General features: G+C 39.4%; 2 protein-coding genes across 4 annotated transcripts; one reads left to right on the plus strand and one right to left on the minus strand.

Annotated features, from left to right (window-relative positions):
* Positions 1 to 297: 297 nt before the first annotated feature.
* On the plus strand, positions 298 to 8,285 carry LOC101173374 (KH homology domain-containing protein 4). The gene is made up of 14 exons (XM_011488621.4): positions 298 to 456; positions 1,634 to 1,901; positions 1,995 to 2,114; positions 2,257 to 2,333; positions 3,037 to 3,089; positions 3,244 to 3,446; positions 3,937 to 4,145; positions 4,314 to 4,374; positions 4,625 to 4,682; positions 5,303 to 5,538; positions 5,783 to 5,887; positions 6,614 to 6,699; positions 6,769 to 6,887; positions 7,295 to 8,285. Exons 1-14 carry the CDS (start codon positions 428 to 430, stop codon positions 7,423 to 7,425), a joined length of 1,755 nt encoding a protein of 584 aa, XP_011486923.3. The 5' UTR covers positions 298 to 427; the 3' UTR covers positions 7,426 to 8,285.
* A 56-nt stretch (positions 8,286 to 8,341) lies between these two features.
* On the minus strand, positions 8,342 to 14,721 carry fsd2 (fibronectin type III and SPRY domain containing 2). 3 transcript variants are annotated; one of them, XM_011488602.3, is made up of 13 exons: positions 14,581 to 14,721; positions 14,184 to 14,474; positions 13,863 to 13,958; positions 13,405 to 13,638; positions 13,199 to 13,221; positions 12,951 to 13,072; positions 12,065 to 12,229; positions 11,862 to 11,996; positions 11,579 to 11,732; positions 10,947 to 11,080; positions 9,502 to 9,634; positions 9,251 to 9,427; positions 8,342 to 8,659 (listed from the first exon to the last, which is right to left on the minus strand). In XM_011488602.3, the coding sequence occupies exons 2-13, from the start codon at positions 14,346 to 14,348 to the stop codon at positions 8,410 to 8,412; spliced, it is 1,788 nt and encodes a 595-aa protein (XP_011486904.1). In that variant the 5' UTR covers positions 14,349 to 14,474; positions 14,581 to 14,721; the 3' UTR covers positions 8,342 to 8,409. The 3 variants fall into 3 exon arrangements, with proteins under 3 accessions (XP_011486904.1, XP_011486915.1, XP_020568303.1); XM_011488613.4 differs by having other exon boundaries at positions 14,184 to 14,441; positions 14,581 to 14,697; XM_020712644.3 differs by having other exon boundaries at positions 14,184 to 14,441; positions 14,528 to 14,625.
* Between the last annotated feature and the right edge of the window lie 423 nt (positions 14,722 to 15,144).

The following is a 15,144-nucleotide window of genomic DNA, read 5'->3' on the forward strand; positions in this document are numbered from 1 at the left end:
ATATTTAAATTATCTGATGAGCTCACAATGGAGCTGGATGTTTTAGTAGGTTGTGCTTATAATTAATTTTTTACTAATCAAATCAGACAGTGGGAGTCATTCGTGTATTTTTACTGCTTCTTTAATCACTTCTCTCACAACTTTTGTTTAAAAATACGTAAGGTTAAGCGATCGTCTTTTAATAGAAATCTTTAAACTTGAACTACAATAATGTTAGGAGATTGCTTAAAGATAAGCACGATTAAACGTACAGTCGAGCAAAATGACGTGTAGATCCTTCCAGATGGGTTACGTAACACGAAAGCCGTCGGCTTCCGCCTTATCAACTTTTACGACAGTCGTGATAGAGGTGCGGACCGATGGCTGCTGTCGTTCGATGTTAACGCACTGTTAGCATTTTCCATCGTTCATTTGGTGAAATCCTGATATGTCTTCAGGAATGACGGGACAAACACCGTGAGTATTTTGTTGTTTTATTGTCTCTTAAAACAAAGGGATTCTTGTAATCTTTATCAAGCTAACGCCACAGTGTTCTAAGCTAAGCTAAGCTAAGCTAAGCTAAGATAAGCTAAGCTAAGTTAGTGGGCTTTTGCCAGTCTTCTGTTACTAGCGCGTAAATAGTTAGCATCCTGGCCTGTCCATATTAAATGTCCTTTTTGGTATAAAAGTAGCATTCTTTTCTATTCAGGTCTTTAACTCTTGTCTAATAGTTAATTATTTTAAATATTTTTTAAGTTAAAGTGAAACGTTTTTAGATAGTTGAAGGTAAAGCAAACAACAGGGTCCGAATTTCATACAATAGTTAGCCACAACGTTACCACCTACGCTAGCATTCTATGGCGGTTGGCATAAATAAAAAAAATGACTTGGTTGTTAGTTTCGGTGTGAAAAGAACACACCTTTATCTATTTACCTCAACTTTTTATTTAGTGGAAATTACTGATTTTAATTATTACAAGTATTTCAGTTGTATATATTATATTCAAGAGAAAAAAAGCATCCGTCGAAGTTGGAGTGATGCAAGATCATTAGGAAACGTCACGTGCCATTAATAATTTCGAATAAACTAATTAAAAAAATATATGGTTGAACTCTACAGAAAAATTAAATATATACATATATAATCGGAAATAATCGATACTAAACAAGTAAACTACTTAAAGTTTTAAAATGTATTACTTTTAATTTGCAGACTCCTGTTTGTGTTTTTCATTGTTTCTTTATGAGTTTTATTTTAAGAAAATTAAAATGAATGCCACATAGTAAAACTATGAATAAAAAACCATTCAATTTCATTTTTTCTATTTTATACTGGTTATTCTTTTATAAGACTGTTAAACTAATTTAATTGTCCAGCATATTTGTTTGTAGTGTACTTTAAATGTGTACTAAAATATGTCATTTTAGCATATTTTACCTCTAAAATTACAAGCTTTTAAGATCTTTAATTTAAGATTTTTTTAACAAACTTTAATGAAATTGAACTACTTCTGACAGATCAAGTTTTGAACTTTAACTTGAAATTTTAACTTGAGACATTTATTACATGATTACATTTTACATAGGCTGGATATTTTTGTGAAAGAAATGCTATTTATTTATTAAGCGGATGTTGGCATTTATTGTGTTTCAGCTGTTTAACCAGCCGTTGGGATCGGCCAGCCCAGCCCAAACAAAACATGGGGTTACAGCAGCAGAAGAGTACTGGCAATCCAGCACTGCCTGCGTCCTTGTCGGGAGTCATCAGCACTGCTGGTTCAAACCCCGTCTCCCACCTCCCACACACACAGGAGTCCACACCACAGGGAGGAGTAGTGATGGCTGCTGCGATGGCTGCTAAAATAAACGCCATGTTGATGGCAAAGGGAAAACTCTTGACACCTCCACCATTACTGACAAAGGTCTGTGGTTTAAAATAATGCAGGGAAATAACTCTTCTCTTCTTTTATTAATTATGGCTAATTTTTTGCAACTTTTTTGTTGTTGTTGCCTAGACACCTCCAAGTCTTCCTGTCCCGACCACAACAGAAGAAATGGTGGTCACAGAGGTTGATATAAATGACGTTCCTTTAAATTGTAGGGAGCTTCTTACCAAAGGCAAAACACAAGAAGAGGTGAGCTTCAAATGAGTATTGTCATGGAAGAATTGACATATTACACTTTTAAAGATGACTATGGTGGTTATGGCAAATCCCAAAAAGCACATATTGAAAAAATCTCAATGCTGTTCTGTGTTCCCTATTGTTTCTCTTGCAGATCCGACTGTTTAGTGGAGCTGTAGTGTCAACCAAAGGTCATTACATGACTGAGGCTGAAAGGGGAAACATGGGCGGGTACGTGATAAAACGTCTCCCTGCTTTGTTGAAATGTGGAAATGGACAGATTCAAGACCATATAGTATGATGCTTTTTTATGCTCTTACTATAACTGTTTTAAATCTTAACCGTCTTGAACTATAGCAGGGAGTTTACTTATCAATTTGATTTTTATAGGAATCAGAGGGCAACAATTATCAATGCATTTATTTAAATGAAATGATTACACATCAATTTAAAGATTTCATTAGAATGCACAAATAAAAAGAAGTTGCATTTAGGATCATATTAGTAAAATAATCAGAATATAATATTTTCTCTAACGAGTCAAAATTGCTATCTGGTTCAAAGTCACAGGATACTTTTAAAACATTTGGAATTAAGCATCTGTAGTTACTTTTAGTTTCAAAGTTTGTGAAGTTTATATATTTTCATATCAAATAACTTTAAAGCCAGAAAATTGTAAAAAAAAAAAAATCTATTCCAAACTATTCAGCAGTCCAGGTTTTCAGAAAAGTAAACCATGCAAATGTTCTCTTCTGCAGATTTCTTTATTTTAAAGTGTCTTAGTAAAACAAGCAGTTTCTTGTCTTGAAGCTTTTTGTTGCTTCACTAAGTAGCAGTATTTGTTCTGGACCATTTCATAAATCTGAAGGGATTGCTTAGGGTGACTGTCAAAAGTAAATATTGTCTCTAATAATCCCCCTTTGCTGTTTTGTAGACAAAGACCCTTATATCTGCATGTCCTGGGAAAAACTCAAGAGCAGGTCAATAGTAAGTTGAACCTTTGTTGTCTTTTGAATACATCTTCCTTCTTAAAATGGCTTTGCATTGTTCTCAATAAAACACGGGTCGCTTTTTTTTTCAAGCGTTTGACACAACGGATTACCTTGATGCTTAACAATTGTCCAACTTCCCCCAACACTAGAGGCTGTAGCTCGCATAAAAGAGATCATCTCTGAGGATGTGGCAAGAGCCTCTGCAGCATCAGGAGGGCAAGTTCCTGTAATCCCACCTCTCACACTCTACCCTCAGCCTCCTCGACCGGTTATTCCTCCTCCTGTGCCACGCATGCCCAACACGAACGCAGTTCCAAGCCAGGGACATCGGCCTGCAGCTCCTCACACGGGGGTAGGCAGACACTTCAATTCAAACCCGGTGAAACGGTTATGAAAGATTTAGATTATCTTTATATATCCAGTTCTTTGTAATGCTGTTTATCAGATCACTTACTCGTGTTCCCCTTAGTAGATTATTTAAGCTGTCAAAATGATTCTATTGTACTTGGGCTAGGCAGAGATATGAGTTTGGTTAAAAGTATGTTTACAGGATTGTCACATTGAAGTGAAGATTGTAGTAGCATTTATTGTTTTTAATTGGGTACAATTTTACTAATGGAGGTAAAGAAAGTGTGGCAAATGAAGACTATGTTGCCTTCACTGATACCCACCTCCAAGATAAATCAGCAGAGAGAGCATCCCTGATCTCCAGTGGAGAAATATTGGATAACTGCATCTGCTTACAAACATATCTACCTCTGCAGACTTTGGTTTTAACGTCTAATTGTAAAGTATCATCTGTAGGAGCTGATCGAGTCCTTAAGTATTTTATTTGTCTTTAGAGTTTTGTGCACACAAAGATTTTCGTGGGTCTGGACCAAACATTGGCTTCATTCAACATAAAGGAGAAGGTTGAGGGTCCAGCTGGCTCATACCTGAGTCACATCCAGACAGAGACGGGCGCTCGAGTCTTCCTCAGGGGAAAAGGGTCCGGTTACATAGAACAAGCTTCAAAACGCGAGTCTTTTGAGCCTCTCTATGTCTATATCAGGTATGCTTGTAGTTAATGAGATGACGTAAAGTATAATTCTTTATGCATGGAAGCCTTTCTTGTTTTCTAAGTTCTGTTCAGTCTGCCTCTACCTGCAGTGACAACAGAGCTCTGTTTGTGTGTACTTATATGTATGTATGTGTGTGTGTGTGTGTGTGTGTGTTACAGCCATCCAAATGCAGCTGGATTGGAATCTGCAAAGAAACTCACAGAAAGTTTACTAGAAACCGTAAGTAGAAATACCTTTGAACATGAAAGACATTCAGTCTGGGAGGTATAAGAAGGTGAAACTACTAAAGCGCTTAGTTTTCATCGATACCCACCTCCTAAAGCAAACAGGGTAGTGTGAACCACTCGACCTCCAGAGATCCAGAGGTCTTAAGTGCTCTGCACCTACCCACAATCTTCATCCTAAAAACAATCAATTCTGCTTTTGTTATTTATCAGGGTCGGTGACGTCTTGTGTTCTTAATTCACAGGTGAGAGCTGAACATGCCAGAGTGATGTCAGCGTACGCCACCGCAAGCACGCCTCAGAGTGAGTACTCTGTTAAGAAACCAGAAAAAAGGGTGACCACATTTGAGACGTCTTTGTAATAATTATCTTCCCCAGGCTTTTTTTAGTGGCTCAACAATAAGTTAAAGTAGTCGGTCATAGAAGCCAGAAACGCCATGTCTTTGTCTGAATTCCCTCACTACTCCCTAACCCTGAAAAGGCGTTAAAACAGGGCATCACCCATCTGCTGACGTAAAAACCAAATAGATATGAAAATTGTACAGACTATTTATTAAAATCCTATTGTTTTCTGATTATTAAATGATTCATATACAGTACAGTACAGACCAAAAGTTCTCATTCAAATGAATGGGAAGGTGTTTCCAAACTTTTGGTCGGTACTGGGAATACATTTAAAAGTTTTCTCTTTTTTTATCGCAATTCATTATGCTCTATTTTTACTAATCTAGTGAGCAAATGCTAGTTTTCTCGCAGAGACTTCTGGGAAATTTCTAGGGCGCTGGATATTGGAATTGTAGATTCAGACAACCGACTAAATGGAAAACGCACTCTATAGCGTAGTGAGGGAATTACGACACAACCCCTGTTCTTTGTCTTTAGAATACGCGGTTTTAACTCGGCCTTCTATACTGTCATTTCAGCATACGCAGCACATGGATTTCCTCCCAATAGCAATTACCCTAACCAGTCCTCCTGGTATAACTACCCGGCAAATGGTTATGCTGGCGGCTACGCAGCGTATCCAGGAGCCAGTGGTTACTGGAGTAATGCAAATGGTCCCCCCAGTCAATCTAACTTGTCGACAACCCCTCCATCTTCTCAGGCAATGGTTCAGTATCCAGTGTGCCCTCGGAAACCACACCCCTTTCTTGTCCAGGTAGGTCGGACCACGAGAGCCGCCATTTAAAAAACATAAATGAGAATATGACACCAGCCTCCTAAAAATCCAAATACACTTTTAACTGCCAGCTTCTCCGAACTGTTTCCCAGTCACTGCAATGTTACGTTGGCAGTACACACACACACACACACGAGACGACAAACCTGCATATGGAATCTTTTCATTTCCAAAAATCCTGGGGTAGCATCAGAGTGCATGTGTTGGTTGTGCTCTACCTAAGGCTCCGGGTAGCAGTGAGACTGTGGAACCTGAAGGATCTCTAACCACCCCCCCTGACTCAGGAAGTACCAAACAACATTCCCAGGAGGGGGCTAAGGATGAACAGGTTAGCTGGAGATGAAGACCCGTACATGCAATTAACAAAGTTAACTTCATGTGACTTGGAACAGAGAGGCTTCAGGCATCACTGCCACGCCTAAAACACTGAATTACACAACTGCTGCCGAGAGAGACGTTTGCATTAAATATCTACTTTTGTGTCTTGCCGTTATACTTTTGTAAGACTAGTTAAACAATGTCTTACAGTTGTGCTGTTGGGAATTTTGAAATAACTGAACTCAACAGATGATACACTTCTAGTTCTTTTGATAAACCTTTGTTTCTAGTTTTAATATGAAATGTTCTCATCATTTGCTATGGTTCTGTGGAGTTGAAATGACATTCAGTTTTTGTTGCAAGTAGTCAATCTACTCGCAGATTAAAGCAAATATGTACCAAATCACTTCCGGTTAAAATGTAACTGATATTAGCATCTACTATTTTGTTTTTCATAATTAGAAGTAAATTTAGGTGTAATGGGGTTAAACAAAATTCTATGGTTTGGAGAAAAAAAACTCAAGAAATTTAGCTGTTAGTCTGAGTTGAAATTGATTGAAAGGTAAGACATCATCTGATCAAACAAGAACAACAACGTTTCAAACCACCAAACACTTGTGAGCATTTAAACCCTTCTGCATATGAAAAATGCCCTTTGATTAAACATTGATTGATAAATAGGCTCTTTATGGAGAGAAATCTGTTCTCTTTAGAAATCATTTGACTTGTTTTTTAGCCCAGCAGCTGCTCCCCAGAGGGTCCTGCTCACCTGGAGTCCACCCTTCCTGTACCAAGTGCAGAGGAGAAAGTTAAAGATGATAGGTGCATCTTCAGTTGCTTTCACATCACTTCCACAGCAATCTTGCTTTGCTTACGTTGTTGTTTTGTCAGGATTTTGATGCCCCCACCACCTCCCTCCTTTCTGGCTCCTGTTGGCGGTCCACGGAAGAGGCCTAGAGATGCTGCACAGGAGGACGCGGCCAGTTTGCCCACCAGCTCCGCATCACTGGGTGCGTTTCTCTCTTTTCCACGTATTGTGAGACCCCTGAGCTGTCGAGACGTTGCTTCTGTGGACTTGTCTGTAGCATGAGTAGCATCTCTCCCCATGGAGGAGTGGGGGAGTGGAGACCTGTGTGAACGTCTCAGATGGCTGAACTCACTAACATGCTCTTCTTGTATATGTTTCTTTGTCTTTCCCTTATTTTCTCTCTCAACATGTGCCGTGGACGCGCCTGTATTGGATGTGTGCTCTGCTGCCGTTTCATTTGATATCTTCTCCTCCCCCCCCCCGGCTCTGGATCAAATCACCGCTTTTGCGGGGGCTCCTCAATGGGTTTCCTCTTTTTTTTTCTCTCTCTCTTGTGCCCCCCCCCCTCTCTTTTTCTCTGTGTCTCCATTTTTATGATTCCCCACACAGGTGCTCAAGAAGAGGTGTGCGTGAAGAAGAGTAAGTTGAAGGAAGATTCTTCGGGGCTTGTACCCTATGGAGGAGATTCTTCTGACGATGAGGAGGAAAGGACACGCTGCAGTAAGGCCGAAAACTCATAACCTCTGCCCGCCCCATACCCACTGTCCTGAGATAAACCACACCTAAGTCTACATTTATATCGATGTGATTCAAAAACCCCCATAAAAGGAAAAGTCTACTAATTTTTTTTAACCATACATGTTATTTGGACAATGAATATCCATGTTTCCACAGCAAAGAGTCCAAGTATGTGTTTAGATAAATGAAGTATTTGATTTAACCAACTTTTCTACCAGCCCCTTGGATTTACAGAGGGTGTTTTAATAGATACCTATGTGTATAGATAATGTAAATAATACACTCCCAACTGCCTAAAAGTCAGTATTTGTAGACTTAAATGAAAACAGCTCCTTCCTTTGTGGTTATTTGCCATTTAGGCATTTTGAAGTAAAGTGGTATTTTAAATAACTTTACTCCTAAAAACTGCAGCGTTTCCACATTGTAATATAGATTGGCATGAAGAAATACTCGCATACTTTCACTCTGACTCTCCGTGAGACATGGCTAATTTGTTGGAACAACTACAAAAACGTGAAGCCTTAAATGAAATAGTTCCACAGAACTATAGCACCTGATGAGTGGCTACTCTCTGTTTGGCAGCATGCAGGGTGGACTTTTTCATTTATAGCCTGAAAACAAGCTGTATATTGTTTTTGTTTTTTCTTGTGGTAAATATCTATCATTTTCCTAACTCATCGTTATGCTGAAAGCAATATTTAGATTCCCAGCTTTTTTCTTTTCTTTCTTTTTCTTTTTTTTGGCCTGCTTCAGTTACAGAAGGTTAAATTACATATTGTAAAATTCAGTGAAGCCTTTTCTTATATTGGAAAATGGTGTATGGCTGTTCCCATGGAATACTTTAATAAAATCAGTAACAAACCCATGTTGTCTTTCATGCTAGAGATCTGTAAATATTTCTATAAATATATTCCAAACTTGGAGGCGTTAAAATTGATATTTATTTAGCTGAGTCCCAAACATCAACTGTCATTGGAATTGATGCATTAAATAAATGTGTACTCGGGAGCCTCAATGCCGTTGTGGACGGTGAGAGATCCTGGGTTGTCGAGGCTGAAACAGGGCTGTACCAAATTCCTGAAGTGACACTGGAAGGTGTGCAGGTGCTGCTCCAGATTCACATTGAAGAAGGACAGAGTTCCTCTGTCGTAGTCCAGTGCCACTCCGATTCGGACCGGATGCACCGTGATCCTCAAATCTGGACTCCAGCCGTTGTGCAGAAACTCATATTTGTGCCTGGAATAAAAAGAGGATCGGTGTACAGTTTTGTTTTATCATCTGCTTCTCAGATGCTAAAAATGCTAAAATATGGAGCCATGTGTGACATTTTCAAAACCCGCTGATCTAAATATTCCTTTAAATTGTGTTTTGGCAGACTCTACCAGGAAAGACTTCCCCTGTGGACCTGTTCTCAGTAGTGAGTGGGCTGAGGATTAAAAACTTCATGCAGTTGTTTTTTGCTCAGTCTTTGCCTATTTTTATTTTTACTGCTCTTGACAGGATCAGCATGTTGTTTCAGGTTTATTGTTGAAAGTTGGAAGCGTGTACAACTTGCACAACACCCGAAATCGGGCATAAAATTGGAGCCGAGGCTTTTCAAACCCATTGTCTTTAGATAAACAGTTAAGGGACATCAAACCGCACTAAATCAGAAACTGATGGGAGCTGTGTCAAAATATACTAACTTAACAGACGTCCACGCTTTGTTTTCTAAATCTGGAGCATCGCTAAGCACATGTTTGGTTTATGAAAACTAATGAAACCATCCCAGAAATACTCATCCTAAAATGAGTGCAGAGACTTCAAGAAGTAATGGATCAATCTTACCTGGATGAGCTCAGAATGTGTCTCATACACCAGGAGGACCCGTTCACCCCGAGGTAGGAGTTTCTCTCCGTGTCCTCGTATGCAACTCCGATGCGAAACTCTGTCCCCTCATCCACTTCAACTTCCCAATAATGCCTCGCTCGCACCGGAATCAGATCTCCCAGGATGGCTACGCACCTGAATGCAAAGTCAAATCATTGCTGTGAACAGATGGCTCACTTTTAGAGTCCTGTGTTGGTTGTTTACTGCACCTGGTAAATGCGCTGTCATCCAAGGCCATGGCACTTATTGGCAGCTCTTCATCTCCATAAAATATAGTGAAGCCATCTTCAGAGATGGACAAGCAAGGATGGGCGGTTTCCTCCAGAAAGTAAAAGAACGTACCTGTACAGGTAATGGACAATAACATACAGGAAGTAACTATCTTTACACAAACCATACTGGTTTTCTTATGCTTTTATTTTTTTGAAAAATTTCTGTAAATCATGTAAACTTTGGCTAAAATGTGAATGCTTCCACAGATTTATTCTAATTTACATTGAAAAATCCTAAATTTTGCATTTTTTTTAATTAATAGAAATATAAATAACTAAAAATGCAAGTATTAAGTAGATGTAAAAAAAAAACGACGAGGAACCTGGGGGAGTAAAAGTACTATTTTTTTTTCAAGCTGTCTGTTTTGTGCTTAGTCACTTTAGTCCACCTGCAAAACTAAATCCGTTCAATGCAGCAGCTGTTTTAGATGCAATTTACCAAGTAAAACCCATTTAGATGGTTTTAAAATTTTCCTTTAATGGACAGTACCATTAAAATGAACATTTCTGTAAGTGTAGAAATCAGTTTTAACTGTAGTTCCAGGGCAAGACGTAGAGGCACTCAAATATGGAAAACAACCCCTGTGGCATCAAAGGTTAGAGCACAGAACTCGGTAAAAAATAGTGAAAAGTTAGGATCTGTGACACGTTTCCTTCCCACGTGTTAAGATTTAGTCAAGAGCAAAGCAAAACACTCATGCTGCACATATCTGAACAAAAATAGACACTATCAAAAAACACCATGTCTTTAGAAGTAGTTCATTTATCAGGATTTCATACATGCATACATGGCAAAGTGTTCCAAAACTAAGAAACTTGCACACCTTAAACTGTGACCTATTTAGTTAAATTTGAGTTTTCTTTAAAAAAAAAAAGGAAAACGCTCTTATTTGTTTATAAGAGAGATGAGAAAAGATGATAGTTTTACTAAAATGCCTTATATCCAGCATATTCACTTTGTTTTCCAGAATGGCTTAAAGACTGAATCCTAAATATAATTGGAGAAAGGTAGAAAACCAGCAGCTAAAATTAGATTTAGCATGTGGGCAAGAGAGAGTTTCTTTCTTTGCATCACAAAATTTATACACAAGATCCTTATATTTAAGTACAGTTTTTCACATTGAAAGGACATTAGAACAAAAAACAAAATTGTAACGATAAAATCATTACCAGTAAGTACAACTAAACTATTAAAGAGAAGAGTGCAGGAAAAACCCTATGCACCTTATAAAGAAGTCAGTGAGGGCAAATTTTGGTTTTAATGTTGTTGTTTTTTAAAAAAAAATCTTTTTATTATTACTTTTATCAGTTGTATTATTGTGTCAACCAGGAGCTGATGGTTTCAGCAGGAACGACTGCACCGCGTCAAATAAACCTTTCACCTGATGTGGAGATGTAAACTGCGTCACTCTTGTCACTGGGCCCTCCGATGTTGACCGCTCTTACAGAGATCAGGTAGCGCCGTCCTGACAGCAACTGGATCAGACACTGACAGGTCGGCACTGCAACAATGGATCTAAGAGAAAAGGCTTCTGAATGGATGAAAATCTTTTGTTTTGTTCATATCTGCTAACTGATGTAAGCTGATTTCCAGATTTTGGAAGAGCTTTCATTTCTGCACATGTCTGCATTCAAACAAATTCTGCAGATGTGAAGTCAAAAAACCCTTCAAGCTTGAATTAGAGAGCTTTATGAAAAAATGGAAAAGGTTTGGCTGTTCCCTCAAGTGACTGAAAAATGAAAACCCTCCTCACGTGTTAGGACCGTCTTCCAAGTGAGGCAAACAGCACTGCAACAACGGAATCTAAGAATAGATTTTCTAGGACAGAGTGCGCCTTGATCCAGCAGCTGTACGACAGTGGGGCTTGAAAAATCTCAGACGAGCACTAACTGAAGCCTGAGCAAGCTGAGCACAAAAAAAAGGTAAAACCTCCATGTTTAAAGCTCTCTGTGTCCTGCAGCTATTTTATACATAATATGTCAACTGCAGATGAGTTATCAACAACATTCTTACTCAGTGATGCTACTTTGTGTGCCGTCTGTATCCATCTCACTGAGCTCCACGGTATAGGAGTCTACAGGATTGGTGTTCCCTGACTCCCATCGGATCAGGGCGGCGTCCGGACAGCTCGTGCACTCCCTCTGTTTGATCACTGGAGGCGAAGGCACTTTGGAGAGAACATGAAGACTATATTATTTCTACTGTAGCCCAGAAAAAAATCCAGTCAAGTGCATTATTTTCTCTGTTGCCACATTTATCAGCCTGGATGCAGCTGCAGGAGTGTGACATTTATTACCTGTCATGTATAAAGCCTTCTCACTGGCTGGGCTGATGCCTGTGGTGTTGGTCGCTGTTACCCAGAGCTCATACTGAGCGTTAGGGAGCAGATCTGTCACCGTGCAGTGAGTCTCCTTCACTTTTACTGTGCTTACTATAGAAAAACACACATTTAGTCTCCAGCTTGTCTCCAGGGTCATTAGATCTTTAACCACCTGGTACCATGTGGTTGGCAGAAGCCGTCTGCTAGCGTGTCCTCCAGCACGGGTCTGTAGTAAAGGTCATAGTACTCCACCGTGTCGTCAGAGAATAAACTCCAGCAAACACGCAAAGACGTCTGCGTGGCTGAGTTGGACATCTGGGGGTTGATTACCGGAGCAGATGGAGCTGTTTTTATGTGTAAAAAATACTAACATTAACATGTTGTTCGTGTAATGCCCTAAAAGATAAACTCAAGTCGGACCAACAATCTTTTTTAGTTCTTGTATGGAAACCAGAGTTCCGCACATTTTTTTGATAGATGCACATGTGTGTATACACTCACTGGCCATTTTATTAAGCACACCTGTCCAGCTGGTCCTCTACACACATTTCTAATCATCCAATCACATGGTAGAAACTTGGTGCATTGAGACATGTAGAAATGGTCAAGATGATCTGCTGCAGTTCAAACCGAGCATCACAATGGAGAAGAAATGTGATTGAAGTGACTTTGAACGTGGCATGGTTGTTGGTACCAGACGGGCTGCTGATCTACCTGGATTTTCACCCACAACCATCTCTAGGGTTTATAGAGAATGGTCTGAAAAAGAAGAAATATCCAGATAGATGCAGTTCTGTGGGCGGAAGTGCCTTCTTGATGTCAGAGGTCAGAGGAGAATGGCCAGACTGGTTTCAGCTGATAGAAAGACAACAGTAACTCAAATAACCTCTGGTTACAACTGAGGTGTACAGAAGAACATCTCTGAACGCACAACACGTCCAACCTTGAGGCAGATGGGCTACAGCAGCAGAAGACCACACCGGGTGCCCCTCCTGTCCAACTTGATAATAGCAAGGTGTACCTAATGTGGCCAGTGAGTGAATGGGTGAAGTGGTCATAACAGACCTGGGACGGCATTGACGGAGTCCATCATGGTTTTCACATCAGACAGATCAGCTTGGGGTGTTTCAAAGTCAAGCTTTGTGGACAATGTGAGATCAACCTTCTCCTTAGCAAACATCTCAATTCTGCAAAACACACACAGGCAATGTATAAAACTACAATCCCAATTCTAAGAGTGTGGTTTAATAACACAAAAATCCCTTTGAATCCACGTCACACCATGCATACTCACTGAGCATCATCCACGTTACCTTTTAATGATGGGCATAACTGTCTGTCAAAATATATGAAACAAAAGGACAGGATTTAAATTGAAAATTCTAAATGAGTGGTTTGTGCATATGGAATGACTGTGTGTTTTCCTAAAAGCAAAAATAGGCATTGTGTGTCTAAAGACGAACACAACTTTGAACATCTACTTTAGAAAATTAAAATGAAACAACTAAAACACAGGTACCTTCAGGAACACCCTCTTGTCTGGCGTGCGGTAGATCTCCTGGGCTGTCTCAATGAGCTCCTTGGAGGCATCCAGTGCTTGACCGCAGGAGAGCAGCTGACTGTACAGAGCCTCCATCTTACTCTTCTTCTCCTCCACCAGGCCTGCAGCCCTCTCATTGTGGCGCTGGGACAGCGTCTGCAGCACGTCATTGTGGTGCTGCTCCAAGTGCTGCTCTTGACGGCCAAAGTTCTCCTGCATGTACCAGCCCAGAGATACGAATAATGATGGGTCATACCCCAAGTGTGTGAGTAGGAAGCACAGAAGGGTAGACGTACACACTTACGTAACAATAAATGTATAAATCAAAGGTTGAGTAGCAAAAGTAATGACAAGCCCCCATGAATGGTGGGGAGAAGAAACATTTTTAAACTACATTTATTTATTAATTTTTTAAGCAGACCTGACTGTCATCGTACCTCAACAGTAAGAAAGATCTCCTCCAGGTGTCCAGCAAAGTTCTCCATCTCAGCAACCTTGCCTTGCAATCGGTTCCTGATTGAGGTCATTTCACTCTAAAAGCAAATGCAAGTCATGCCTCCAGCTTTTTCTGTTTTATGTTCAAACCAGTAACATGACTTATGAGTCAGTCTTTTGCTGCCAGGGCTTTTATTTGGTTAGCTAACAAACAAATGTGGAATTGTGCACTGCTTTCATTTTTTTTAAATAAATGTAATTATTCTTTCATGCTGCTTTAAATACAATAAATGTACAAACACACTCATTCTAGGGATTTTTACCTCATTTTCGTCTTTAATGAACACATTATCTTCATCATGCTCTATTCCGGTGGGAGACGGAGAGCTGTCCTCACAGGGTTCAAAATGAAGGGACTCATTGGTGTCGACAGAAAATCTCTGGAAGGTCCTTCCTCCTCGATCTGAAACTCCTTTATGTGTCTCCATTTTTGTAGAGTTTCAGCTAAATGTCCTTGTGCCTGGCTTCAATCCCATCCAGCCTCCATCTTCAGACTTCACTCGGGTCCATTCGATTTAAATCTGCACCAGTGCACAGATCCACAATTTATACATCTATAACAAGAAAGTGCAGAACAAAAAACACAAGAACTTCATTTTAAACACACTTTGTAGGTCCTGCTGGTCTAAAAAATAGTAAATAAGATTATACTAAAATTACCAGAATAACTGACTGATTCAGTCTCTTTTTAAATAGGCAGCCGAGTGTCTGACAAGCAAAGTCTCCAAAAGTCTCAACCAGAAGCTGGGACAAAAATAGAATGGACTCATGTTGCTCAGATGTCACAAGCACACCAAATGACTGCAAAACATTTATTATTTCAGGGAAAATCAAATACAGTTTTGTGAATAACACAGTTTCATTTCTGTGTTTTGTTATTTGAGACAAAAATATAGCACAAACAGTTTTGATAACTCCATAAGTTTGAGTCTGATGTAAGGAAAATCCCCAAGCATGTGACTTTAAAGGTCAAAGGTGAAAGTTAGTCAATGCCGTCATGAGGCATTCTAGGTCATTGTAAAAGTCCAAATCAAACATACAGACTCTTGTTTTATACTTTTTTGGGGGTTAAACTTCGTATTTTCGTATATTGTTATCAGGTATGTGATATTCTAACTGTTTTGTAAACATGAAACAGGTACACAACTTGAAACAATTAATATTAAAGTAAAAATAAGTTGCACAATAGCGTAAAAGTATAATTACTTCTATAATAACCACATA

The sequence above is a fragment of the Oryzias latipes genome, chromosome 3 (genome assembly GCF_053564925.1).
Source record: "Oryzias latipes strain Hd-rR chromosome 3, Olatipes_Hd-rR_3.1".
Taxonomy (NCBI): domain Eukaryota; kingdom Metazoa; phylum Chordata; class Actinopteri; order Beloniformes; family Adrianichthyidae; genus Oryzias; species Oryzias latipes.

Bases quoted from the DNA above. Each gene is read 5' to 3' on its own strand.
- LOC101173374 (XM_011488621.4), top strand. From the start codon at position 428: ATGTCTTCAGGAATGACGGGACAAACACC. The intron at 3,090-3,243 runs GTAAGTTGAACC...CCCCAACACTAG, and splicing joins AACTCAAGAGCAGGTCAATA to AGGCTGTAGCTCGCATAAAA. The intron at 5,539-5,782 runs GTAGGTCGGACC...GCTCTACCTAAG, and splicing joins CACACCCCTTTCTTGTCCAG to GCTCCGGGTAGCAGTGAGAC.
- fsd2 (XM_011488602.3), bottom strand. From the start codon at position 14,348: ATGGAGACACATAAAGGAGTTTCAGATCGAGGAGGAAGGACCTTCCAG. The intron at 13,073-13,198 runs GTAACGTGGATG...TGTGTTTTGCAG, and splicing joins GTTATGCCCATCATTAAAAG to AATTGAGATGTTTGCTAAGG. The intron at 9,428-9,501 runs GTGCAGTAAACA...CTTTGCATTCAG, and splicing joins GATGACAGCGCATTTACCAG to GTGCGTAGCCATCCTGGGAG.